Source organism: Eumetopias jubatus, unplaced genomic scaffold (assembly GCF_037043125.1).
Source record: "Eumetopias jubatus isolate StellerSeaLion01/CBP00866 unplaced genomic scaffold, mEumJub1_p1.0 scaffold_12, whole genome shotgun sequence".
In the NCBI taxonomy this organism is placed as follows: Eukaryota; Metazoa; Chordata; class Mammalia; order Carnivora; family Otariidae; genus Eumetopias; species Eumetopias jubatus.
Genome location: NW_028274818.1, coordinates 1,829,546 through 1,855,920, shown reverse-complemented (window position 1 = coordinate 1,855,920; position 26,375 = coordinate 1,829,546). Strand labels below are relative to the sequence as shown.

The 26,375-nt window shown below is 62.5% G+C and overlaps 1 protein-coding gene across 1 annotated transcript; it reads right to left on the bottom strand.

The window, feature by feature from the left end:
• Positions 1–882: 882 nt before the first annotated feature.
• Positions 883–25,906, bottom strand: LMNA (lamin A/C). The gene is made up of 13 exons (XM_028090144.2): positions 25,841–25,906; positions 17,246–17,844; positions 7,119–7,275; positions 5,732–5,857; positions 5,318–5,488; positions 5,086–5,211; positions 4,396–4,616; positions 4,073–4,298; positions 3,691–3,798; positions 3,460–3,579; positions 2,999–3,088; positions 2,058–2,327; positions 883–1,807 (listed from the first exon to the last, which is right to left on the bottom strand). The coding sequence occupies exons 2-13, from the start codon at positions 17,599–17,601 to the stop codon at positions 1,781–1,783; spliced, it is 1,998 nt and encodes a 665-aa protein (XP_027945945.1). The 5' UTR covers positions 17,602–17,844; positions 25,841–25,906; the 3' UTR covers positions 883–1,780.
• Positions 25,907–26,375: the final 469 nt, after the last annotated feature.

Genomic DNA, 26,375 nt, shown 5'->3' with positions numbered 1-26,375 from the left:
CCTGCCCGCCGTGTGGCCGTGGGCAGCTAACTCAGAGCCCCCGTTCCCAGGGACAAAGGGGACCTCAAGACCATGAGGGTCCACTGAAATAGGGCGGAGATGCTTTGGAATCTACGACAGGCCAGAGAAAGGTTGCTTACCAGAGCTCACGGTCCCTGTTTGGGCCTCCCTCTCGCTCCAGGCTCCTCATCCCCTCCCAGAGGCTCCTGCTCTGCCTGACACACCCGTTTGTCCACAGCAGCTCCCTTGTTCGGCTTCCACGGGAGTGGAGTCTCCCTGGTGCCCGTGCTGTCCCGAGCTGAGCGCACAGGGACATCAACTGCTTGCTTGCAAAGTCAGTCCTGCTGCCCTGTCCAGCTCGCACACCCTCCTCCCTGCTCGTTCTTGTCCAGGACCCCCAGACCCAATCCCTATCTATGCTCAGGGCCCCCGCCAACAGAAGGCTGTCAGGTACGTGCTGGCTGAAGGGAGGCAGGAAGGCCAAGCCGTCCCTCAGGCTCTGCCTCTCTGAGGGACTTCCGTGGGGACAGAGTCCTGCAGGGGGAGGGCACGGCTTACTCCTGAAGCCTCTCCCCGCCAGCCACCAGAGGGTCCTCTGTGTGCCTGAAGTGCTCCGGGGCCTCAGCTCGGCTCCCCGAGAGCAGGGGTGAGGCTGGGCAGCAGTGAGCGTGAGGATGTGGGGGACCATGTGAGGTCTGCGCGCGCGTGTGTGTGTGTGCGTGCGTGTGTGTGTGCGTGTGTGCGCGCGTGTGTGCGTGTGTGTGCGCGCGCGTGTGTGCGCGTGTGCGCGCGCGTGTGCGTGTGCGTGCGCGTGTGTGTGTCTGCCCCTCAGGACACTCGGTGACGCCCATCGACAAAGACAGACACCACAGAAGCCAGGGATAGAAACAACTAGTGTATTGATCGGGGGAGGAGAGAAGGGGTGCCGATGGGGAATGGGGGGGCAAGGGGCTCTTTAGTGTTTGCCAAAACCACTGACGCACACCCTCGCCCCCTTCTCACCTTCCTTCTCTGGGACGGGGCCACAGCCGGCTCCCGCCCCTTCTGGTACGCTCCCTCTCCCTCCTCCCCTGCACCCACTTGACCTGGACCGAGCCCACGCCTCAAGCTTCCAGGTGAGGCAGAGGCTCAGAGAAACGTTCTTCCCCCTTCTGCCACCTCACATTCCCATCTGTTGTCTAAATAAAATACAGAAAAAGCAAGTGTGGCTGGTGGCGGGCATCGGAGTCACCCCGGGGCCGGGGCGGGGGTGGGGGCTGGGGGCGGGGCAGGCAGCGGAGCCTCAGCCAGGTGTAGGGGACGGATGGGGGCGGCCAGGGGCCTGGCTCAACCTCCCTCCCTCGGAGGCTGGCGGAGAAGACTCCACAACCTGCCTCTCCGGCACCATGTTCACGGGTCCCCGGGGTGGGGGCAGCAGGCGGGGCAGAGAAGCAGAAACTAGGCTCCGTAAAAGCATCCCTTTCCCTTGGCTTCTGGAAGAAGCCCTCTTTGGTTTTAAGGCAGATTTGGAGTTTCCTGGAGGCAGGGGAAAGCAAGGGGAGACTGACATAGAAGGGCTTTTTTTTTTTTTTTTTGGCTTGTGTTTTTCCTTCAGTATAAAACCACTGTAGAAAATAACTTCTCTTAGAAAAAAAAAAAACAAAAACATAGAAGAAAAAAAACCAAAGGGGTATTTTCTTTGGCTTCAAGTCCCCTCCCGCGAGGTGCAGGGTGGGGGTGGGCGTGAGGGGAGGAGGAAGCAGGAGGCCTCCAGCCTCAGCCGGCCCCGGCAGGTCCCAGGTTACATGATGCTGCAGTTCTGGGGGCTCTGAGAGAGAGAGGAGGGAGGGAGGGGTGTGAGCGGCAGCACAGGCCCGTGGCCCTCCCCTCACCCCCAGCCCTGCCCCTGCCCTCCAGTCTGGGGCTCAGACAGGAGGGGCAGGATGCAGGAGCCGACTGTCTAGGATGTCGGGCTGGGGAGGAGGCTCCCGCTCCCCCGGGCTGCGGAAGAGAAGGCCTCCCCGCCACGGGGGCCCCCTCATCCTAACCCTGGGTGTGGAGGCAAAGGGACCACTCACCTGGGTGCGGGGGCTGGAGTTGCCCAGGAGGTAGGAGCGGGTGACCAGGCTGTCCCCGAAGCTGCCACCCCCACTGCCCCCCACACTGCGGTAGCTGCGGGTGACTGTGACACTGGAGGCCGATGAGCCAGAGGAGATGGATCCGCCCACCTGGGCTCCCGGGCCGCTGGCGGAAGCCTTGTCCGCGGGCTGCCCGCACGTCCCGCACAGCACGGTGCGCGAGCGCAGGTTGTACTCAGCGGGGTCCCCCGAGCTGCTGCAGTGGGAGCCCTGAGGAGGAAGACAAGGCTCAGGCCGACACGGCGAGTCTGGGACTGCGCGCTCCTGCACGCGCCGCCACCAGGCGGGAAGGCGGGTTCTGTGCTCCGCGGGCCCGGAGGCAGGGCCCCGGCTGGGAGGAGGGCAGAGGGTCAGGAAGACTTGGGACCGGGAACTGGAGCTGTGGCGGGACTGGGTCCCAGCCACTGGAAGCTGAAGAGGGAGAGGAGAGCGAGCAAGCTTGTAGGGCAGCAGGCGTGCAAAAGAAGTGGGGCCGGGAGGTGTGAAGAGAACATTCTCGCAGGAAACAAGGGGAGAATGGGAGCCGTGCATGCAACAGGAGCGGGAAGAGAAAGGAAATGCGTGCGACGGGAGTGGGGGGAGAGAGGCAGGGCCGGGCGCCCCACATCTGTCCTCCCGTCCCCTTCCTGGGAGACAAATCCAGACCCTGTCCGCCGCTCCCACGGGAATGCCTCACGGCATCGGAAGTCCCCACTCCCGTCCTGACCAGCCGAGAGCACCCAGACACCTGGGCTCCCTGTTCAAGGTGCAGGGAGGAGAGAAGAAAAGCCAGGGCAGCGCGTGAAGTTCCAAAACATTCTTTAATGAAAAGATTTCTGGCAAGGGGAGGCCTGGCTGGCTGCCCGAGTGTGGGCTCGGCCTCAGCGGCGGCTGCCACTCACATGGTGGTGATGGAGCAGCTCGTCTCCATCGTCATCCTCATCGTCCTCAACCACCGTCACGGAGCGCACCAGCTTGCGCATGGCCACCTCCTGCCGAGGACAGGGGACCGGGCCCAGGAGTCAGGGGGGCAGACGCGGGGCAGGGGCAGGGGGCGGCTCCACGCACAGTGACCCCCTGTGGCCTGCGGTCCGCAGCGCTGGGGCGGACGAGCTTTCCTTCCCCTTCCCCCGACGGGCCGCCGTCAGGCTCCCTGGGCAGGAGCGTACATCTGCCCTTAACAATCCCCGCTGTCTCCCTCCCCTCCTCCTGCGGCTGGGGGCAGGGGGCATCTCCGGGTCTGACCACCGGGTGGAGAGTCTGGGGCCCAGGGCTGCACTGGAGGGAGTCAGGACAGAATGGCCATGACCCGGTCCCCTGGGGGAGCCCTGGCCAGCCAGAGGCCAGCCCGCAGCGTACTCACTTCCCCAGTGGAGTTGATGAGAGCCGTGCGCAGGCTGTTCCCACAGCCCCAAGTGTTCTGTGCCTTCCACACCAGGTCGGTGGGGGGGCTATGGGTGGCCCCGGCGCCTGCAGCCCAGATCTGGGGAGGCAGGGTTCAAGGAGGGTGCTCAGTTCAGCGTGCCCACCCTCAGGCCAACCCCCTCCCCGCCCAAGGCCGCCCCAGAGTCCCCTCTGGGGACCTGCCACTCACCGTCACCACCTGCCCAGCCTTCAGGGTGAACTTCGGTGGGAAGCGGTAGGTCAGCAAGGGGTCATCTCCATTCTGGCGCTTGATCTGCCAATTGCCCATGGACTGGTCCTGCCAGGAAGGAAGGGAAGGAGAAGGTGGGGGAGGCTCGTTCAGGCTCCCGGGTCCATGTCGCTCGCGGGGCTGGGCAGGGTCCCTCAGGGAGAACAGCTGAGCTCTGTGGACACCGAGGCGGCACCGGGCACGCTGGGGTCTGGTGGCCAGTGGAGGGCCACCCGGCCCCAGTCGGCCTCTCGGAGGGGCAGCCCTCTGTCCCGGTGCCACCCCTTCCTGCTGGGCTCGCTCCCTGCCCGGCCGTAGCCCCGGCCCCAGCCCGGGCGCCCACCTCGCTGGACTTGTTGCGCAGCCGCACGAACTTGCCCTCCTCATCCACCTCCTCCACGGCCACGCGGCCGCTGGTGCGGGCGTGCTGCGAGAAGCTGCTGCTGCGGGCCTCGGCGGCATCCAGCTTGCGCTTCTTGGTGATGCCGCCCGTCCCCTGTGTCTGGGAGGAGTGGGAGGAGGTGCGACCTCGGCCGCGCTGCGAGGTGGGGCTGGGGGACAGGCGCAGCCTGGCGAGGGGACACAGAGGGGCCTGGTCAAGGCGGGCAGCGGGCCAGGGGCGGCGCGGGCAGCCCCTCGCCCCCACCCGGCCCCTCCCCGCCCCACCTCTCCTCCTCGCCCTCCAGGAGCTTGCGGTAGGCGTGGATCTCCATGTCCAGGGCCAGCTTGATGTCCAGCAGCTCCTGGTACTCGTCCAGCTGCTGCTGCATCCTCGCCCGCATCTCCGCCATCTCCCGCTCCTTCTCGGCCAGCAGCCGCCGGCTGGTGTCGCGTTCGCGGGCCAGTGAGTCCTCCAGGTCCCGCAGCTTCGCCTCCTTGGCCGCCAGCTGGTGAGCCAGGGCCAGGTGAGCTCCCAGGGCCGGGATGCAGCTCCAGGGCCCCTGCCCCGCGGCCCTTCCCCGGCTCTCCGCTGCACCAGAGCCTGCTGGGGCTCTCCCAGGGCACAGCTGGCGGCCCAGAAGCCTCCCCCGTATCTAACCAACATCTCTGCCTGCTCCCCCGGCCACAAACGCGCAGCTGGCCAGAACATCGAGCCTTGCGGAGGGTCAGGAGGGCCTCCATTTTCAAACGGGAACACCAAGGCTCTGAGGAGCGAGGGTCATGCCGGCCAGACCAGGTCCCTGGACTCTGAATCGTAGGCTCCCCGCTCAGTCCGTGGTCCTGGGGGCACATTCTGTCCCTCACCCGTCTCCTCCCCTCCTTGGGCCCTCCCCTACATCCTGCCTGACCCCTGGCCCCTGGCCCCTGGCCCCTGGCCCAGAGTGGGGGTGGGGTGGGGTGGGGGTGGTGCAGCACCTGCTTCTGCAGCTGGCTGAGCTGGGCCGAGAGGCTGTCGATGCGGATGCGGGACTGTTGCAGCTCTTCGTGCGCAGCCCCCACCAGGTTGCTGTTCCTCTCAGCTGACTGCCTGGCGTTGTCCAGCTTTGGGGGAGAACACGGGGTTAGGGCACCCAGAGCTCCCCTGTTCCCCCAGGTGGGCAGAGGTGGTAGGGGTCTGGGCGCGGGGGATGGGATGAGGGGCAGGCACCTTGGCAGAGTAGGTCTTCTCCAGCTCCTTCTTGTACTGTTCCACCTGGTCCTCATGCTGGGCCCGCAGCTCCTGCAGGGCGTCCGCCAGCCGGCTCTCAAACTCACGCTGCTTCCCATTGTCAATCTCCACCAGCCGCGTCTCATGCCGGCGCTTGGTCTCACGCAGCTCCTGGGAGGGGCACAGAGCCAAGATCAGAACTAGTCCTTGGAGCATGAGGCCCAGAGGGCCAAGCTCCCTGCCCAAGCCTACGCCTGAGCTAAGCCACTGTCATCCTCCTTTAACCTGGGGGCTGGGTGCTAGACCTACCCCCCCCCCACTCCCCATCCACTAGTACAAGGCAGTCAGGCAGGCAAGGCCTGCACCCAGCTGAGCCCCAGCCCGCTCCTCTGGCCCACGGAGCCCCGTCCCCACCTCGCTGTAGATGTTCTTCTGGAAGTCCAGCTCCTCCTTCAGGGTCTGCAGCCTGTTCTCGGCGTCCACCCGCCGCAGCATCTCATCCTGGAGCTGCTTCTTGGCCTCACCCAGGGCTGCCTCGAGCTGAGAGAAAGGGGGCCGAGGTCAGGGAGAGGGGCCACAGAACATCAGAGCTGCAAGGAAGCTGAGAGTGTCCGTGTCCAGCACAGCCCTTCATGTGTACAGAGACCGGTGCGGGGGACAGAGAGCCTCGGCCGGCACCGAGGTCACAGTGTCTCGTCGCACACAGAAACCGCTCTGGGCGGGCACTGCATCCCTCTCTGCACAACACAGCAAGTGCTCTAAAGGAGGTGCGTCCAAAGCACAAAGGAACACAAGGCAAGAAACCAAAGTGTGCCTGGGGGTGGGGGGCACTGCGGTGACCTCGGGGCGGGGAAGAAGAGCCTGTGCAAAGCCTGGGGGTGTGAAGGCACACTGTGCCCTGCAGGGTCCTCAGGAGGATCAGTACTGCCAGAGCCGGCAGGGAGGGCCGGGGGATGGCAAGAGGGGAGAGGGGGAGCACCGGAAGGCAGGAGCTGGACCATGAAGAGGTACCCCCTTGTCTGCCACAGAAAGATCTCTGGCGTGGGAGAGGCAGACCACCTTTCCTCGATTTTGGTCTCCGAAAGCCCCAGCTGCTGGGGGGCAGGGCAGAACTGGAGGCGGGGGGCCTGGAGGAGACCGGCCCAGCCCAGGCTTTGCGGTCAGCCCACCGGCCTCTCCCATCTGCGGCAGCAGGGCCTGGGAGGGGACAGAGCCCACGATGGGGGCTCGGCAACTGATGCGGGTCGTGACCCTGCTCTGAGCACGGTGGGAGCAAGCCAGCTTTCCTGGATTCTGTCCCAAGCCTGCGATACAAGACAGGAGGCAGGATGGATGGTGGAGGGTTTTGAAGGTAGAGACAACCACATATGTGCCAAGCATTAAGAACATGCGTCCCGTACGTGATTAGCCCTCCACTCCCGACTCAGGCTCTCTGACAGCACAGCCAAACCAGGAGGGATTGGCCACACACGATTCCTTGCAAAGTTGCGTGGAAGTGGCTGTGGGCTATTTTATTTATGAACGTAAGCTCTACACCTGACGCGGGGCTCCCCCTCACAGCCCCAAGATCAAGAGTCACACGCCGTACCCACCGAGCCAGCCGGGCGCCCATGCTGGATGCCCGGGAGCAGAAGGGGCTGCAATAAGGTGGGCATGGGGGGCCGGGGGCCGGCAGGGGCACGGCCCTGATGCCACGTCCCTGGGACGGGACACACAGCAACTGGGCTGAAAGGCTGAGTAGGGTGGCTGGCATTTGTCCGAGGGGAGGCAGGGTCACGGCTGGCCCAGAGGGTGGCCTCACCTTGGCCACCTGGCCCCGCAGGTCATGGAGCTCGCCCTCCAGCGTGCGCTTCTCGCTGAGTGCAGTGCTCAGTGCGGCCTCCTTGGAGTTGAGCAGAGCTTCCAGGTCCTTGAGCCGCGCCTGGGCGGCCATCAAGTCGCCCTCCTTCTTGGTATTGCTAAGGAAGCAAGGGAAGAGTGGGCTTAGGAGCAGGAGTCTGTGTCCCCAGGGAGAACCAGGGCGCCCCCCCCCCCCCCGGGGGAGCCAGAAGTCCCCTCCCAGAGGCCAGCCCTGCCAAGGCCCAGCGTGCCTGTCCTGCAAAGTGCCAGCAGAGGGCAGCCTCGCTCTTGGCTTGTTTGTCTCTGCCTGCCCCTGGGGCTGGACTCCCACCTCCCCCAAGGTCCCCAAAACCCCCTTCCTGCTTCTCTACCCTTCCCATGCATGACTCAGTGCTCAGGAACGTGCCTCAGGCCAAGGGCACAGCGCAATCCCATGAGATGAATGCTTTTCCCTCTCTCTCCTCCCATTCCTTCCCAAAGAGACAGGGCCACCTTTGTCTCCTGCCCCTTCCCACACAGGGCTTTAACCTTCTCCCTGACTCCACCTACCCTCCATTGGGCCAGGCCTTCCTCCTTGCAGGGGCCCAGACAGCCAGGCTCCCAGCCCCGGGGTCCATGCCTCCCTACCACAGCTGGAGCCCCAAAGTTATGGGTCACTTCTCCTAGCCCCTTTTACACACAACAGGGATGGTCTGGTTAAAACTCAGGGAGGAGGACAGCCACCCATCCCATTCCCAGACCCCGTCTAGGTCCCCTGATCGGGGCCCAGCACAGGGTTCCAGCCGCCCTCCCTCCGGGACTTATCAGAGCTTGAGCGAATACTAAGCCCTACCCTTCAGCAAGCCTCAGCGTCTGGCTCCAGATGTGGCCCCTGGGTCTCCAGGTCCATCTGGGCTCCAACCTGGAGCCTCCCTACTCCTCAAACTGGGTAAAGCTTTAGCCAAACAACCAAATAAACGGGGCTTGCCTCTGCCACCTCCTTCCCTTTCTGGGCCCTGACTGTTTTTGCCAGATAGTGAACTAGACATAGAAGTTCCAAACCTCTAGGAAACCCAAGAACTTTCCAGATGTGATGGTCCCTTCGCCAATATCTGGTGAGAGAAAGCAGCAGCCCCGGGGACGGAAGGAAGGAGAAGGAGCCCAGGGCCTGGCCCGGCTGCCCCCCCTAACTCCTCAGTGCAGAGCATGAGCCACACGACAGGAGGGGAAAGGAAAACCAAATGTGGGCGGGGGGTGGGGGTGGGGGTGGAATTCTGGATTTCTGTCCTGGAAGGAAGAAAAGTGGTCCCGCCAACATTTTTCTCCTCCACAAAAGCCCTCCGCTCCAAGAGACCCAGCGGTTCCGCGTGAGGCCGCGGGAGCCTTAAGGAAGCTCTGCAGGGAGCAGCCCAGACAGGCGGCTTCTCCTGCCACCAGCTCAGGACTTGTCAAACGGAGTCACTGGTCTCCCGCAGGGCCCCACCAGGAGGGGGACATAGTGACACCCAGCTGGGGGGGGGAACGCCAAGACCTGGAGGGGGCGCCCCCCCAACAGGCTCGCTCGTCTGGCCGGCTGTGGCCAGGCCTCAGAACATCAGAACAAGCCGTTTGACGCAAGAGCGGCGGTCTCCCGCGAAAAGAGGCCCTTCCAGCACCAGAGGATGTCTCCCCTCCTCCGTCTCAGCCAGAAAAGCTAAAAATAAAGTCAAAACCCAGCTCAGGTTTTGGCTGCCATCCGGCCCAGCCCCTGGCTGGGAGCACAGCCCCAACTTTCCATGACTTCAGAACTTTTTCGAAGCTGAGCCAGCTGCAGGGGGAGGAACGAAGAAGAAGAAAGCGCTGGTAAAGTGAAGCCGCGCGGCCCAGCAGACTGTGGCTCCTGGGCCGGCTCCAAGGCGCAGGGCCTGCCCCGCAGAGGCCTCTCCACCCTGCAGCCTGTGCGGCCGCCACCCTGGGGACCAGGAGCTCGGGAAGGAGCCGGCGGGACCGCCAGCGCAGGCCCCCCCCCCCCTTTCACAGACGGCGAAGTAAAGGGCTGGGTGCCGGCCTGCAGGCGGTGACCCGGGGCCAGGGTCACAGTCAGTCCTGCTGCCGGGGACCCCCTTCCCCGCGCTGCCCTCCTCTGCCTGGGCTCCCGAGGGTGCGTGCGGGGAACCGGCCTTCCCGCAGGGCTCAGGGCCCCGGGCTGAGAGCAGAGGAGCTGCGCCTGCCCTCCGCCAGCTCCTCGCACCCGCTGCTCGCCCAGACGGTGGTGTTGGTAACAACAGGAACCAGAACGTGAAGGCAGCAAGCGCGCCCGTGGGCAGATGGTGCGGCCCGGCGCCCTCCCCGTGTCACCGAGGACAGGAGGCACAGAGGGTCGCGTCCAGGGGCCGGTGGCAAACGGCAGCAGAGTGGCCAGCAGGGCTGGGCAGCCTCAGCCCGGCCCCGACCGTGGCCTCCAAAGCAACGAGGGGGCGATGTGCCTTTCCCTCCGGGCAGCCGCAGCAGGAAACCGCCAGCACACGAGGGGAGGGGGGCCCTGGCAGTTCTCTCGGTCAGGCTGGGGAGTTCCCAGCCTTGGGGAAGAAGCCACTGTCACCTCAGGAGCTGTGGCCAGGGAGCCACACGCCCACCCCGAGAGACGGCTGGGGGTGGTGTGGAGCCCAGCGCCTCGCCCGCCTGCTCCCCTGGCTTTGCCAGCCTAGGCCTAGGCCCCCACCTGGGGTCTCCAGACCCAGCAGGGACCCCAAGCTGCCCCTGGCCAGGTGGTCAGCCCTTCAGGGGCCAGGGCCACTGGGGCCGGTGGGGAGCGGTGGGCGGGGCAGCCGGGGTGGGGCCGGGGCTGCAGGTGACTCATACTCGGGCAGACAACACCCAGGCAGGGGTCGGGAAGTCCTCCAGCACTCACAGGGGAGACCCTGACTCTGCCCACGTCCTGCGCCAGGGTCTACGTCCAGTCCCCCGAGCGCAGGATGCTCCCCAGGGCCCCTTGAGGCCAGCAGGGCGGGGCATCCTGTTTCTGCCTCCCCCCACAGCTGCCACAGCCCATCTCTGGAGGGACAGGCCGGTGCGGGGTACGGCCGGAGGCTGTGGGTCTGCAGAGTGGAGGTGGTGGGTGGGCCAGGCCTCGGGGGCAGCAAAGGGGCCGGGTGCTGGCCCGCCCACTGAGTCACCCTCCTCAGCCCCGCTCCCACGCCAGATACGGAAGCCAGGCCGCCCAGGCCTGTTTGGGACCCGTTGCTAGGGGCAACCTGCTAGGCTGTGAGGGGGAGGCCCTCATTTCCTCCTCCGCGGGGCTGAGGAAGACACAGGGGGGACAGAGACCTCAGGCCACCCTCCAAATAAGAGGGGGGAGGGGAGGACGGCCACAGGGGCTCCGAGGAGCTGGCCCAGCCCCGCAGGGGCTCCCTCCCGCCCCCTCCGGCCCCTGAGCCTCTCACCGGCACTCGGAGTTCCCCATGGCTGGGCGACCCCAGGACAGGAAGGAGGGGAGGGGAGGGCAGGGTCTCTGAGCCCCACAGGGAAGGGCGCCCCCTGTGGCAGGGCAGGGCAGGGCAGGGTGGGTGCCGAAGGCCGCAGGGAGCTCTTCCCTTTCCTCCCAGGACTCAGACCCGGCCCCAGGCTGACTTCCTGCCAGTGAGGGGCGTCTCCCCTGGCCAGCTGTCCCTTTGTTCCGGCAGCCCCTCCCCTGCAATCTGTCCTTCCCTCCCTCTGTCCATCCAAGTCCGCCCCCCTGGTTGCAAGGCCTCAGCCCTGCCCTGGCGCTCTGCCCCCTCCCCCACCACATGCTCTGCTGTTTTTACCTGCTGGTTGACACTCTGCCCACTTACATTTGGGGCTTTTCCTGTCTGTGCCTGGAATGCCTTCGGGCTATAGCAGTTCACAGGCCCCAGGCTCCTGGCCAGGCCTCCTCCTGGGCTAACCCCTGCACGGTCACAGCTGGGGAAACCAAGGCCTGGACCAGGGAAGGCCTGCCCATGGGGTCACCTGAGGACACTCACAGCAGACAGGGATAGAGCACCGAAAATGGCAGTGCTGCAGCCTGGGGGGGTGGGGGTGCACGGGGTGGGGGGTGTGCAGAGGGCGGGGCTCAGGCACCCAGGAAGCGAGCCTGGGAGGTGCGTCCCCCACCAGCCTCCCCAGAGTAATGCCGCCCAGATGCACACACTCCCACAACCGCGTGCGAAGCCATGGGCTTGGACGTTCCCCATCCCGAAAAGGAACCACTACTTGGTTGCCTGGCTGGGCTGTGGGTTGGCCACCACTTTCTGGTTTGGGCAGGATGTGGGAAGACGGGACACGTGGGCCTCAAGGTACCAGCGCTCACAGGAAGAGCCCTTCAAGAGGAGACCTGAGGTGGGACGGGTGTTCCCGGCCCCGCCCGGCCCCCGGAGCCTTCTGAGTGCCGTACAGCTGGAGAGCAGAGGCGGGCCCCTCAGGGTGGACCCCAGCCCGACCTCCCCACACGGGCACGGGCACAGCTCTGCTTCCACGTGCCTCTCTTGGGTGTGACACCGCTGCTCCTGTCTGGGGTCCAAGGCCCTCAGATCCCCGTCCAGAGCCGCGGGGCTCCGCCTGTCCCCCCCCACAGACAAAGCCAGGTGGTGACTCTAGGCCGGGGAGGGGGGTGGTGGGTAGAGGCAGAGAAGAGGGCCGGGAGGCCTGTGGACATGTTCAGACGCAACTCCAGCAGAGGCGCTGGGGCTGGCAGGGGGCCAGGCCTGAGTCACAGCTGCTGGGTGTATCAACGTGGCATTGTACCGAGGCAGGAGGAGCCGGCGGCCAGAGGCTGGGCCCTGGGGTGCTGCACAGCAGGCAGCCGGCTTCCTGACCAACTGCTCTCTCAAGGTCCCTGCCAACTCCACTTTCCTTCTTCTCGGCCTATCTCTCTGGAAGTCACTCCTGCGTTGTCATGGCAATGCAGGGCTGAGGCCTGGCGACAGACCAAAAGAAGTAGGGACATGGAGGGGGTAGCCTGGGAAGAGGTCGAATGTCCTGGGGCGAGAGGGAGGGAGGCCACCAGCCAAAGGGAGGGGCATTTAGGGGATCCCCACAAGAAGCGGACTCAGAAGTTCCTTCTTTAGGATGCATTAACTCTCCATCTGGTGGCTTATGCTTATTAACCCAATGACAGCAAGAGGGGGTGGAAGCCACACCCCAAGATCAGTAAAGGAAGTGGGAGGACCTAGGAGTTCTGGTCCCACTGCATTCCAGCTCCAGCAGAGGAAGGTGGGACTTTCTCTCGGGGCAGAGGTGTCAGCTTAGAGCTTCAGGAGAAGGGGGGGCCTTGGAAATCCCCATCCTTCCAATGCCCGGAAAACGGGCCCCTTGCTATGAGGGTCTCTAGCTCCTCTGATCCAGTCCTAAAGGGACACGTGGGTTCTGTCCCCCATGCGAGTTCTGCCTTCCTCCCTCTTGCTGCTACTGGGCAGGAGCACCCACTGTGCTTCTCGATAAAAGGCTACCCCAAGCCTTTCCTTCTCTGACCGAGCAAGCTCAGGGTCTCCCGTCCACTCTCCACTCTGCCCTCTACCGTGACTCAGCTCCTCTGTCCGGCCTGGGATCCCAGCCAGAACGAATCCTGGCTTCCTCTCCCACAAAGGGACAGGGAGCACCCCTGCCCTGCCCCCTCCTTCCCAAACTCTGTCCCCTTCCAGGACCTCCTCACAGCCCAACCCCAGGTTGGGGGAGCCGGAGCGGGTGCAGGAAGGGAAGTGGGTAGGCAGCCCAAGGTCAGCCGCACCTCCCGCTGGCTGGCCGGCTCTGAGGTAATGGCGTGGCTCTTCCCAGGGAGGGCGTCCCTGCCACCCCCACATGGGCCCGTGGCACTCAGCCCGTCCTGTATAACACGGCCCCTTCCACTGTCCTGGAAGGAGACGCGGGACGACCAAGTGTCCCTTCTTACTAGCAATAAAAACAAAGCATATACCAGGAACATCATTAACTGCTCGCACAAACTTTCTGTGAGAAATCAGGAAGCGTGCCTGTACTTTTCATTCCACGGCTTGTGGGAAACATTTCTATTGAGAATAGCAGTAGCTATTAATTATATTCACATTAAGTGGATTTGAGTTTAACATTTATAGCTTGGTACTTTAGAGGACTATTTTCTCACTTTGTGGGTCACTGTGCTACTTTGGAACCTGAGGGATCTCTAGGGACCTTCTGCTCTAACCCCTTTATTTCATAGCTGGGGAAATCCAGAGAGGGAAGGCAACCGGCTCAAGGTCACACAGCAGTGTTGCAGCAGGACCAAGCCCAGGACTAAGGACACCGAAGCCCAGGACTGTTTCTACTACCTCATACTACCTGTCATTTTGCTGGTGGGCGACCTCATTAAGGGAGACCCTGCTGCCGTTCTCCGGACATTCCCAAGAACACCAGAGCTTGGCCTGAGTCACTTTCAGTACACTGGGGCTCCGGGAGGCGGGAATGGGGCACACTGCCCTAGGTCTAGGCCTCTGAGCCGGACCTGGGGGGCTGGGGGAGGAAAGCTGGGGGGGGGGGTGGGCAGAGGCACAGCTGGGAGGCGACGGCGTCGCCAACCAGTTGCTCCCCCAGCTGTCCCTGGCTTCAGCCCTGACACTGAACTACTGAATCCCGGGGGTGGGGGGCCAGGGTGGGGGTAGGACTGGGGACGAGGGGCATGTCCTCTGCAAGAGTAAGGCTCAGAATGGAGGCCGGGGGGGGTACCAGCCAGGGGCACTGGTCACAGGAAGGCAGTCGGGAGGCCGAGCAGGAATTACCGTCTCTTTTGTTTCTCTTGGGCTCCTCAAGTAGTGCCCCCCTTTGCTGCCTTCGAATCAGAACGTCGACTTCAGGGTGGGGGTGGCAGTGAGAGATAGCACCAGGGGCTCCCTCAGGTGAGGGACAGGGGCCCAGGTTTCCTCAAAGGCCTCCATCCCTGTTCCCTAGGTCTCTGCCAAAGGGCACAGCCTCCTTTGGGTCCAGGTAGACACTTCCGAGGACAAGTCCCAAGACAGTCCCAAGAGAGGAATCCCCAGCCTTCCAGAGCTCTGTCTTAGGATCCACGGCCTGGCAGGGTCATGGGTCTTTCCAGGGACAGGGTAGAGCTAAGGCTGGGTAGTAGCAGACCCTGGCAGGTCCCGCTGGTCTCAGAGCGGATCCTCCAGACAGCAGGAGTGAGCCCTGGCCACCCCGCCCCCCCCCCCAGGACCCTCCCACCTGTCCTCTAAGCCAGAGAAGTCAGGCTTCGTGGTACAGGCACTCATCTGGAAGTCAGAAGGCCTGTGCTCAAGTCCGGACCCATCACCCTCTTGCTGTGTGACACAGGACAAACCTCTGCACCTCTCTGGCCCAATGAGCGCTAGGATGAGCCTGGGCCTCCACTTCCCTGCCCTGCCCCACTGCCCCCCTAAGGCAGACAATACAGGAAGTTGTCAAGCACCCAGCCTCGTCCGGGGGGAAGAGGAGCTTCTGCTTTGTGGGCCCAGGATCTCCCCACTTCTGACTCAGCCTTCCTCCACCATTGCCACGTGGGCAGGCGCAGACCTCAGCCCCGAGCTGCAGCCCCATAACTGGACTCAGCTCTGGAACCAACCACCTGTTGCACTCTGCCCATCGGGGCCCTGGCTCCAGACCACCAGCAGAGGTCCCAAGGAAGAAGGCAGGAAGGGCTCCCAGGATGCAGTGGGGAGCACAGGGAGAAGATGCAGGCATTCAGGCCCCCATCCCTCCCTTTAAGACATCTGCTGTCTCCACCCTGTGTCCCACTGTCTCTTGTAAAGCCACCAGGGTGGAAGGGAGGGGGGCAGCATCTGAGTCATCTACCCAGCTGTCATGCCTGGGATGGGGCCCAGCTCTAAGCCTGGACCCCAGGGGGGCCCTCCCTGGTGTTTTCAGCTACCCATTCTTGCCACACTTAGGTGTCCAAATACTTTAGACACCAGAATAGACAGAATGTGTGTGTGGGTACTGGGGGGTTTGTTTCTGCTCGGAGCCTATAACCCAGCCCAACGAGAGGGCGCCCTAAAGCCCTGGGTGTGGTCAAGGTACCAGGCTGGGCCAGGGATTGCCAGGGGATCTTACAGACGGCTCTGCATCCCAACCAGACGCCTGGCCCTGAACTCTGAGCTCTAATTAAACATTAAATCAGACAACACCTTCTCTCTAGGCTTCAGTGGGAGGAGTTAGGACAATGCCTTTCTTCCTCTCCCAAATTCTTCATTCTACTCTTCTCTGCCTTGTCCTGGGCACAGCAGACACAAAAAGAAGCAACCAATCTTGGCTCCTCCCACTGGGGGACAGAGAAGGGGACAGACACCCCAGTCGGAGCCCCCTCCGTCTCCACCCTGCCTCCCAGCAGCCCGAGATCCAGGTGTGCAAACCCACCCCCCTCTTCCGGAAGCCCAGCCTCCCCAGCCAGGATCAGAGGGGGAGAAGAAAGGCAGATGGCTAAATATAACCAGTGCACACACCACCCCCGCCCCTGCCCCACGTGCGCACACACCCGCCTGCCGTCCCAGGCCTGGACAGCTGCACCGAGAGGCCAAGGAGACAGCCTGGCGTGGCTGGGTTAGCAAGGGACGGCTGACTCTACTTATCCTGTCTCCCGATCAATGTCCTGCCCACAGAAAGACCTGCTGAGAAGGCCCTTCACAGGAATGGGCGACGGTGGACTAATTTAGCACACTAATTCTCTGGGCACCGCCCCTCCCCCCACCTTGCCTCCTGTCTGTCCTGCTAGCTCAGTTGTTCATATCACTACTGCAAAAGACAGGAGTGATCTCTGTCAAAAGTCCCCCCCCAAAAGTCAACCTGTGTGCCCAGTTTCCACCTACTCTTCAGGAAGGGATGGACCCACCACGCCCACTAGGCCAGGGTCCTGACCGGTGAAGGGCAGAAAGAGCACTGGATACAGACCGGCTCCGAGGAGAGCAAGGGTTTGGAGAAGAGGACTGAAAGGCAGGGAAAGAGGGGAAGTCAAGCCATGGGGCCCCCCACCCCAGGGGTCTCAAGCACCTTCAGTGCTCCTTGGCTTGGGTGTTCATAGAGAAAAGGGGAACGGGGAGGAGGAAAGCAAATTCTCGGAGGCTAGGAAAAGATGGCCTAAACTTCCAGGCTCCAAAGGCCTTTTGAGAAAAGAGGGTGGAGTCAAGTAGGGTGGGGTCGGGCGGGGCAGGGATGGGTGAGGTAGGAGGGGCTTGAAGTGCCGAACGGCTGCAGTTCAAAAGTGTCGCTGTATTCCAGCAGTCTCATAAGGCAAGGATCAAAACCCGCCAGGGGCCAAGTGGATGGGGTACAGCAAAGACTGCTCGGAAGGAAAGGGGCTCACCCCAAGCAGAGAGGCAGGGAGGAGCAGCGCCCCCAAGGGCCAAGACACCAGGCAGAGGGCCCAGGGGGGTTGCACCAGACCTGGGCATACACACAACTTCCTGAGCCGGAGACTCTGCCCTCTGTCTCCCTCCCTCTCCTGCATTCCTGGGCCAAGCAGGCCAAGGGCTGTGGGAGCTGCGGGGGAGCGGTGCTCCTGGAGGGCCTGTCAGAGCCCAGGGACGGTCCCAGACATCCAGGGAGTGGAGGAGAGCTTCCCAACTCCTCAAACCCTGGGAAGAGTTGTGCCGAGGGGGGGTCACCTCCATGTCCCTGCCTGGCTAACCTCTCTCCAGCACCACTGGACATCTGCCAGCATGGGTGCTCTGTCTTAATAGGCATCATGTGTCCAGACACAGGCTGGGCAAAGTTGGCACAGTTCCAAGCCAGCCAAGAAAGTTCTAACAGGACCCTTTCACCCACACTCCAATGTGTCCTGAGTGTCCAGATTTCTCAGACCCGGCAGCGCCAGCTGTTCTTCGCCCAAGCCCCTGACCCTAGCTCCAAATGGCCGGTAACCCCCACCCAGAGTGGGGGCCTGCCAGCAGCCCTTACTCGGCCCTGATGCCCCCACCATTCCCTATACAGGCCACCCTCTGCCAGAGACCCCTCCCTTCTCCGTCCTGTCTTGACAATTTCCCTTGGCACTGCCAGTCACCCGCTGGGGCAGTTCCGCGGAGGGAGGGGACTATAAGGCCAAGTGATCGGCCGGCCGGCCGCTGGAGTCGGACTGTGGCGACGGTCCGCTCACCCCCTCCGCTCCCGCCCCGCGCGCCGCCACCTGGGCGCACTCACCGCGCTTTGAGCTCCTTGAACTCCTCGCGCACTTTGCTCAGCTCCAGCTGCAGGCGGGCGCGCTCCTTGGCCACCGAGTCGAGGGTCTTGCGGGCATCCCCAAGCTCGGCCTCGTAGGCGGCCTTGATACCGGACACCTCGCGGCTGACCACCTCCTCGGACTCGGTGATGCGAAGGCGCAGCCCTGCGTTCTCCGTCTCCAGCGAGCGCACACGGTCGATGTAGACCGCCAAGCGGTCATTGAGCTCCTGCAGGTCCTCCTTCTCCTGCAACCGGGTGATGCGGGTGGGCGACAGCGGGGTGGAGCTGGCCTGCGCCCCGCTGCGGGTGGCGCGCCGCTGGGACGGGGTCTCCATGGCCGGCAGGGTGGCAACGCTGCCCGCGGGGCAGAGGTCCCGGGAAGGGCGCGGGGCTCGGGCGGAAGGACAGAGACTGCTCGGGGTCGGAGCGCGCGGGCCGGCTGGCTCTCGGCGGGCTCCTGCCAGGCGCGGGGTCTGGGCCGGGCGCTGTCGGACCTCGGGATCTGGGGGCGCTGCTGGGACTGCGGCGCTCCCGCGGACACTCTGAGTCACCGACGCCGGGCAGAGGCTCTAATAGGTCTAGGGAGTGGGAGGAGGGGCCGCCGCTCTTAAAGGGGCCGCGGCACACCCGCCGCGGGGGGTGAGGGGGAGGCGAGGAGGGGCGAGGACCGCGGAGCGGCGGCGGAGTGGGGCTCCACCCTGTCCCGCGCACCCGCCCGGCGCTCGGCCTGGGGCTTCTCCCGTCCTGGTTCTGCCTGCTCGAGGGCTCCCAGCTGCAAGCTCGCCCCCACCGGCTCCGGCCTTCCCGGGTAGAAGAAGGCCGAGCCAAAGGCCGAGAGTGGGTGGGCAAAGGGCAGGAGGAAGAGGGAAAGCGGCTGTAGGGGCCGGGGAGGGCGCCAGGCAGGCAGGCAGATCCAGGAAAGGTGGGGGGAGGACGGAGGCTGGTGCCCATCAGGGTGACTCACTCTTCTTCCACCGTTGGCTCCCCCTCTCCTCCCCATAGTAATAGTGAGTCACCCCTACCCCCCTCCACATGTGGGCAGCCCATTCAAAGCAGCATCTCAGTGTGCCAGGGTGGGGTTGGGAAGGAATGCCTGGGCTCCCTGGGGAGCCCTGCTGCAGGGAAATTCTGGATCCTGAGTTCCTTTAACCCTCAAATTTGGGGCAAGGACCAGAAGTTTGGGGTCCCTCTTTTCCTATCTTCTGCCCCAACTTTGCCCTTCGAAACCAAGCATTGGGTCTTGGGACCCCAGCACCAGGCTACAGACCCCCCCAGAAAACCAAGAGTAGAACCTCGGCACTGGCGCCCATCCCCTGCCCCCTTCCTTTGGACCCAAGCAACTGGACAAAGAGGCTGCCTAGGTTCTTCCCCCTTCAGTCCCTTTCTACTCCTTCTACCGCACCCCGCCAACTCCAAGACTGTACTTATTTTAATGGATAATTTGAAACAGATACCAGAGCTGTGCGTGCATTCATCACGTTGCCAGGACACCAGGTCCCAGATTCTTGTGGTTCCCAGAGGGGCCTGAAAGGGGGAGCAGGGCAGGGGCTGGACAGCCAGTGGGGGGTCTCTGTCCTGGTTTCAACCAGAGAGGCAGCACTGGGGGGCTAGGACAGCAAAGACCCCACAATCCTTCTGGCTGCACTTATCCCTACATACCTCCGTGGCCAGGTCTGCTTTGCCACCGGATCACCCAGGTCCCCAGGCGTCCCCACCCCAGGCTCTGGAGCCTCCATCCTCAGGCCTCACAGAGGACTCCTCTGATCAGCCTTCTACTCCCCTCCCCTAACCCTGGCCCTGGTCCCACCGGCCACCTCATCCTCTCTAAGAGAGTGCAGGCCGAGGTTCCAGAACCCACGTGAGGTCATGGCCTGCCCCTGTGCCTCCCATGGCTTCTTCTCTGGTGAAGAACCCAGAAAACTCAATTATGTTGCTAACGCCTACAGGTCCAGGATATTAGGGTTTCTGTAACACGAAAGGGAAGCAGAGCCGGACTGACCCTCTTTCCTGGGTTCTGGAGCCAGGCCTCAGAGTACACAGGGGTTGGAGTGGAGTAGGGGAGGGACTCTGAGTATTTATGGAGGGGAAAAGTGGAGGGGACGCTTGGGTTCCTATCTCTATGAGGGTGACCGGGCATTGTGGTAAGCATCCAGAATGCACCCAAGGGAGGGATCCAGGATATGGCTCCCCTCATGCAGCCCTCTTTCCCAGGGCGTGGCACCCACTCTCAGCTTCCCAGACAAAACAAAAAGTCTTGTTCTGCTTCTCCCTCTTCTGTTCCCCAAACGAGGAGCAGAGGCGGGGTGGGTTAGCCAGTGAAACGTGAGGGACAGGGCTCATGCTGTTCCCACTGCCTCAGCCCCCCTGGCAGCAAGCCCCCCCCCCCCCCAGGTCCCAGACAGGCCCAGCTTCCCTTCCTGGCAGGGCAGGCAAAACCACACTTAACCCTTCCTATCCCAGACCTCCCCATCTTTGTGAAAAAGAGGCAGAAGAAAAGAGGGGGGATCTTACCCCAAATTTCACTCTAGGCTCTTTCCAAAGGGTCCCCCCTCCCTTACCACCACCACTGAAGGTCTCAATCCTAAATCCAAACTTCAAAGCGGGCCCTGATCCTGAATATTCGATCCTAACTGCAGACTCCCAATGCCATCAGTCTGCTCTTCCCCTGCTAGGCCACAGATCCCCAGTCCCAGAAGCAGCAGGAGAAAACAGAGGCGGCCAGGTCCAGAGGAGGGAACCTGACCGGGGTTGGGGGTGGGGTTGTGGCTGGGTGGGGACCAGGTTCCGATCCTGCCTTCACTTGCACTGCAATGACAGATGGGCTACTGAATTCTCTGGGCCTCCATTCCTCAACTGTAACCTGGGCAGGATGCCTAGAAGGGGCAAGGCTAAAGTGCCGGCCCTCAAGGGAGCTGCCCACTGATGGGGAGATGGAGGGAGAGGCACAACCAAGCACAGTGGCCGAAGAGCAGCATAGGACTCTGGATAATGAATTACAGATGGAATCCAGAGGCCCGAGAGTGGGAGCGTTAACAAGTATTATCAGGATATAAGGGTTGAGTCCAAGGGGCGGTTTGGGCAGTGGAAGTGGCGCTCGTCTTGAGGACCAATGACCTTGGCGGTGGGCACAAGGGCATCCAGTGCCTCCCTCCCTCTATGACCCTTCCTCCCAAAAGTGCTGTGAGAGACAGGAGGGACCAAGTCTCGGTCATCTGTGTCCCTAACACCTGGCTCACAAGAGGCGCTCGGTGTTTCTTACCTGAGCGAGTGCACCTGGCCCTGCTTTTCAGGGGAGTGACTCTGGCCTCACTTTCCTGGTCTATAAAATAAGGACGCTGCAAAGATTAAGTGACATGCACTAGGGGGCTCCCGGCCGGCTCCACGGTCAGTAGAGCATGAAACTCCATCTCGGGCTCATGAGTTCGAGCCCCACGTTGGGTGTAGAGATTACTTAAATAAATAAATATTTAAAATATATACACAGTGAGGGGCGCCTGGGTGGCTCAGTCGGTTGAGTGGCTGCCTTCGGCTCAGGTCATGATCCTGGGGTCCTGGGATCGAGCCCCGTGTCAGGCTCCCTGCTCAGTGGAGAGCCTGCTTCTCCCTCTCCCTCTGCCTGCCTGCCACTCTGCCTACTTGTGCTCTCTTTCTATCTCTCTGTCAAATAAATAAATAAAATCTTTAAAATATATATATATACAGTGAGATGATGCTCGACAGTAAATAACTTATACTTTTCCACTAAAGTTCATAGTTGCACGTTTTCTCACACATTCTCAACTTGGTCCACAGAACCACCTTGTGGTTGGGGATGTCCCTGTTTCACAGGTGAGACTCACTTTCCCAAAACTAGATAATAAGTAATAGGCTGAGCTCAGAACTTGGACCAAGCAGCCTGGTCCAAATCCAGGACATGCCTCACTCTCTTAGGCCACTTTGGTGGAAGGCGTGGGAGGTGTGGGGTGGCCCGGTGTCTGACAGGAAGTCTGGGCAAAGGTGCTGAAGGAGGGAAGACTGAGGAGGGTGTTCAGCCTGGCCGGTGGCCTGGAGCAGAGCCCCCAGACACAGAGCGCGGGAGTGTGGAACAAGTGGGGCACCGAGGCAGAGGCCTGCTGTGGGGGTGGGCCGTGAGGGGACAAGGCTGGGGTCAAGGACAGCAGGGAGACAGGGAAGCTAGAGGGAGGGGGCTCTGCAGGAGGCATTCCAGAAGCATACTAGTAATGAGTGGAGCGGGGGCGCGTGCGTGCGTGCGTGCGTGCGTGTGTGTGTGTGTGTGTGTGTGTGTAGCAAGGGCTATTATGAGGTGCTACCTTGTTGAGCCTCCACAATAGCTCTGCAAGCTAGAAACTATTTGTAGCCCTATTTTACAGATGAGGAAACCGAAGCCCTGGAAAGTTAAATTCTTCATTTCGGGCAGGGTCTCCGAACTTTGTCAAGTTGGGCATTTGGGGCCAGAGATTTCTTCGTTATGGGGGGAGGTTCTGTGCACTGTAGGATGTTTGGCAATCCCTGGCCTTTACCCACTAAATGCCAGGAGCACCTCCACGACCAGCTAGGCCAATTAAAACTGCCTTCAGACATTGCCAAATGTTCCCTCCCTGTGAGGCAAAATCTCCTCCAGTTGAGAACTACTTGACTAAGGTCATGTGGTTAGTAGCAGAACTGGAATTTTGACACAGGTTGGCCTGACTCTGAAAGCTAAGATCTTGCCATTAGGATATCATCTCAGGTGGAGGGGGAGAGGAGGCTTCAAATGGGTCCCGTGCTCCCCCCATAGGGGTGGGAAGGGCTGCCTCTTTGGAGGAGGGTCTAGGGAGTGGTGTAGGGTGGGGGAATGATTTGGGGATTCAAGGCTATGGTCAGGGAATCCCTTTATAGTGGATTCTAGAGGGCAGGTCCCTGTCATTCATCCTTTGCTCACAGGGCCTGGTACTCCACAAATGTTGAACTGCTGAGTCAGTCATGCACAGGTGATCAGTATAACCTTGAAGAAGGAAGGACCCGCCTGTTCTTTAAGCGGCTTCCAGGCACCAGGCTCTGGGCTAGGGGCTGCAAGGAGGAGGTCCCACCTACTCTTCACCTCAGCTGATGAGGTGCTGAGCCAGAGCCCAACTATGGTCCCTCACTGCTGCAGCCAGGCCAAAGGGGCAGTGGATAATAGGTAGAGAGCCAGCCCCTCACCCTCACACCCAGGCAAGGTCTCCCCAGTGACAAGCCTTTCACAACCAAGATCGCTATCTTAACCCTCTCAAACCTTGAGGTGCCCAGAGCAAGCACCCCGATCCCCCTCAATACACACGAGGAGACTGAGGTTTGGGCGGGTTAACCGCCTTGCTCAAGGCTACAGAGCTGACAAGTGACAGGAGCAGGCCCCAAACCCCAGGGGTCCGCCTCCAGTTTAACTACACCCCACTTCTCTACGGCCCAGACCTCAAGAAGACCAATCCAACAGCAAGATCCTAGAGTCGGACCCGGAGCTCCTTCCCAACGTTCCAAAACACCCCCCAACCCCCCAACCCCCCAACGCAGACTGGGCCCAGGTAATCGTCCCACCTGCGAGCCTCAGGCTCCCGGAAGCGTCAAAATGCACAGTACACAGCGCAGTGCGCCTTACTACCACACGCACCCCAGACTAGAGCCAGGCGGACAGAAATCCCGCACTGCCCTTCCCTCCTCCCCAGCGCCCAGCTCGGGCCCGGCCCGCCGCCCCCTCCTCCCCCACGCACCTGCTGGAGGTGGGGGAAGGCAGGCGGGTGGGAAGGGGCGGGCCCCGGGACGGAGGAGGGGGGAGAGTGTCCCGGGCGCCCTCCCGCCGCGCCCGCCGGGTCCCCGCCCCGGCCCCGAGGCGGCGGCCGGGCGGCGGGTGCTGACGCAGGCCCTGCGCGTGGGCGGCTGCGCGTGAGGCTGTGTGTGTGTGTGTGTGTGTGTGTGTGTGTGTGGTTGCCGGGGCCGCGTGAGGCTGTGTGTGTGTGTGTGTGTGTGTGTGTGTGTGTGTGTGTGTGTGGTTGCCGGGGCCTCCCCGGCATCGCGAGCGGGGGTTTCCTCTCCCTGTTGCCAAGGAAACAAACAAGCGCCACAACTCCAGGCCCCGGGCTGGAGAGGGTCCCCGGGCCCCACGCCGCTGCACGCTCCCGGGGGGTGAGGCCGACGAGGATTCCCTCCCCGCCGCCCCTCCACCCGAGCCGACCAATCGTGTGTGGGGCCTTCGCAGGGCGCGCCGCACCCACTGGGACGGGCACTGGCGGCGCTAGCCCCTGGCGCGCCCGGGCAGCCCGTCTCCCTACGTGCTCACCCAGTTGTTGTGCGGAGGCCCTATTTTTAAGAGTATGAAAATCTCTGTTTTACGAAGTGTTCGCGGCTCTAGGACCACCCCGACAGGCTCCGCCTTCTTAGCTTCAGTGTAAATCCTGCCGGTGCTCGCGCCCCCAGCCCCTCTGGGTGGCCTTGGAAGGCTAGCCGGGGCCCTGAAGCCAGGGTGTGTCTACTGGTGGAGTGAACTCTGGCAGGGAGGTTGGTGGTTAATTTCCAGATTTCCCGATGGGTGAGGCAGAACAAGGGCACTTTGGAGAAGTGGCAGGGTGCAGATGGGGCTGGTGGATGGGCCTGAGATCAGGAGCTCCAGGAGGGCCCCTGGGGAATGCGAAGTGACTGTCTTGGGCCACCGTGATCACTCATTCCCTAGAAGCCAGAACTTCGGAGCTGGGAGGAGTCTTAGGGCAGCATGCAGGCCAACGGCTCTGTTCTAGACCTGCCTGGGTCCGACTGCCCAGATTCCCCTGTGGTACTCTCCCTAAGCCAGCCCACAGGCCTGCCCCAGAGCAATGCACTAGTCTCTATATGCCCAGTAAGCGGAGCTTCGGGGGCACCCTGAGAGCCAGCCTCATTTTGACCCTGGACCCCAGCAGGGTTCATCATCACAGGGACAGGGGATGGGGAAACCACTGGAGGAGGGGCCTGCCGGGGGCGGGGGGAGGGGGGACACAGGATGCACAGGCTGAGGCTGGAGCACTCTATCAGGCTGCCCAGGGAGGGGCTGAGGGGGCATCTGTTTCCTCTTGGCCATGGTTCCCTCAATCCTACCCCCAGAGGAGGTGCAAATGATGCTGGCTTCCTGAAGAGGAGCTTCCTGGGGATGGTGGATGGAGGATGGACAGGTATTCATCAAAACATCCCACATCCCTACTTCTCTCTCCCCTTGGAGCTTCAGGGAGCTGAGCTGAGGCTTACGGGTGGGGCCGCATTTCCTCTTGAAGCAGAGAAGTGAGGTCCTGGGACTCAGCACCAAGATGTAGCAGAAGGCAAAGCCAGTCTGGGCTCCCAGTAGGATGCGGTGGGGACCTGTCTAGCTCAGGGGTGGGGTCTCACCCAGGTATCGGGGGTGGAAGATGGACTGAGGAGGTGAGCACAGAGGGCAAGTGGGGATGTAGGGAGAGGTCAGAGTGTGGGTGAAGGGAGGAGGTTGGGGAGGAGGTCTACCATGAGGGAGGAGGAACGGAGCCTTGAGACAAGGCAGTAGGGGGTCACACGTTGAGTCCAGGCCAGGGGGCTTTGGAGAGGGGAGCTGGACAGAGGAGAGGCCCAGGAATTGAGGAGAGGGGCAGCTGCACGGGCTGACACCCACGCTCCAGCCCCAGATCCTGGTGGGGCAAATATTTACCCAGCAACAAGGGTTGCTAAGCAAGGAGGAAGGAGGGGGGAGGCCAGTAGCTGGAGGGCCTTTCAGGCTCCTCCTTCTCCCTCACAAAAGATAGCTTGGAGAGAGTGAGCCAAACCGCTCCCCTCAGCCCTCCCCCCGCCACCCCAGCCCAGGCTCAGTCCAACCCCTCCATGCACGCACACCTTGGGGTCACCTCTATCCACCCCCCGCCCCAGCTGGCAACCGGGGGGAGGGGGCGGCACTAGGCTAGGGGGAATTTAATCCCCAGGCTGCCAGGTCTTCCCCCACCGTGGGACAACTCTGGGGGCTCCAACCTTGCAAAAGGCCCCCTTTCCAATCGGCTACTCAGGGGGGCTAGAAAGGGGGGGGTGGTCGGTCTAAGGAGTCAGGATCCGGTGAGGGAGGGGATACTGAAGGACGGAGTCCAGATGTCTGGGGCTGGAGGCTTGGAGAGGGTGCGGGGGTGGAAAGAAGGGGAAGGGGTGAGTTTGTCAGAAACCGTGCAGGGGCAGGACAGAAAAGAGGGGTCGTCGGGGGCACTCCCTGCTCAGGGCCCTGGGCAGAGAAGGGGGAGGGACAGAGGAGAGGAAGATATGCTCAAAGGAAGCCAGATGTGGCCCATGTGCTGTGGGCTGTTGCTGGCATGGGCACCGCGGGGGCAGGATATGCAGCTGTGCCAGGAAGGATTTGTCAGAGGCCTGGAGGGGAGAGGGGAGACGGACAGCTCGTCCAGGACCCCCAGGAAGCAGACGGGTGCTTTCAGGGAGGCTGGGAGGGCTCAGGACCTGCACGGGGGGTGGGGTGCGGGTGGGGGACTGGTCGTGGCTGAGCTTGGGTGTCCGTGTGCAGAATGGGAATTCTGACACCCCTTCCCAGGGCACAGGACAGACATGCAGTAGATTCTCTTTCTTACCCACCTCCTTGGGGTGAGGTCTCTGCTTTGCAGGCTTCTCCCTGGGAGTTGGTGGGTCCTCACACTGAGCCACAGGCCCTCTGGAAAGCGGGGTACAGAAGCAGGAAGGAAGGGCACAGAGAGGAAGCTGCTGAGGCAGAGAGGCCGTTCCCGGAGCCCAGGCTCCCTGGTGGGGATGGTCCTTCTCGAGGGTCAGAGGGTTGGCCAGAGTGGCTGCAGGCCCCATGGGTCCACCCTGAAATGGGGTACATGCAGGGCTTTCACCGTGCAATGACAGCAGAGGACAAACTGAAGCTGCCCCCAGGAGGGACTTCTCTGAGCCCCTCAGAGACACACAGGCCAGCGGGGGAGGGGGCAGGGGTCCCGGGAAATGAAGCCTACCGTGGAGGCGAGACCTCCAGACACAGAACCAGGAACCCCTGGACGACCAGGTCCAAGCTGGTAGCCAAAAGGGTGTTGGTTCCCAAAGTCCCACTGGAAAGTTTGAAAAATACACATGGAAACATGACTCACTGCCCCCTCCACATGGCCCCCCCTTT

Excerpts from the sequence above, each read along its gene's own strand:
- LMNA (XM_028090144.2), bottom strand. The coding sequence starts at position 17,601 with ATGGAGACCCCGTCCCAGCGGCGCGCCACCCGCAGCGGGGCGCAGGCC. Across the intron at positions 5,489-5,731 it reads AGAAGAACATCTACAGCGAG|GAGCTGCGTGAGACCAAGCG; the intron begins GTGGGGACGGGG and ends TGCCCCTCCCAG. Across the intron at positions 2,328-2,998 it reads AGCTGCTCCATCACCACCAT|GGCTCCCACTGCAGCAGCTC; the intron begins GTGAGTGGCAGC and ends CTTCCTCCTCAG.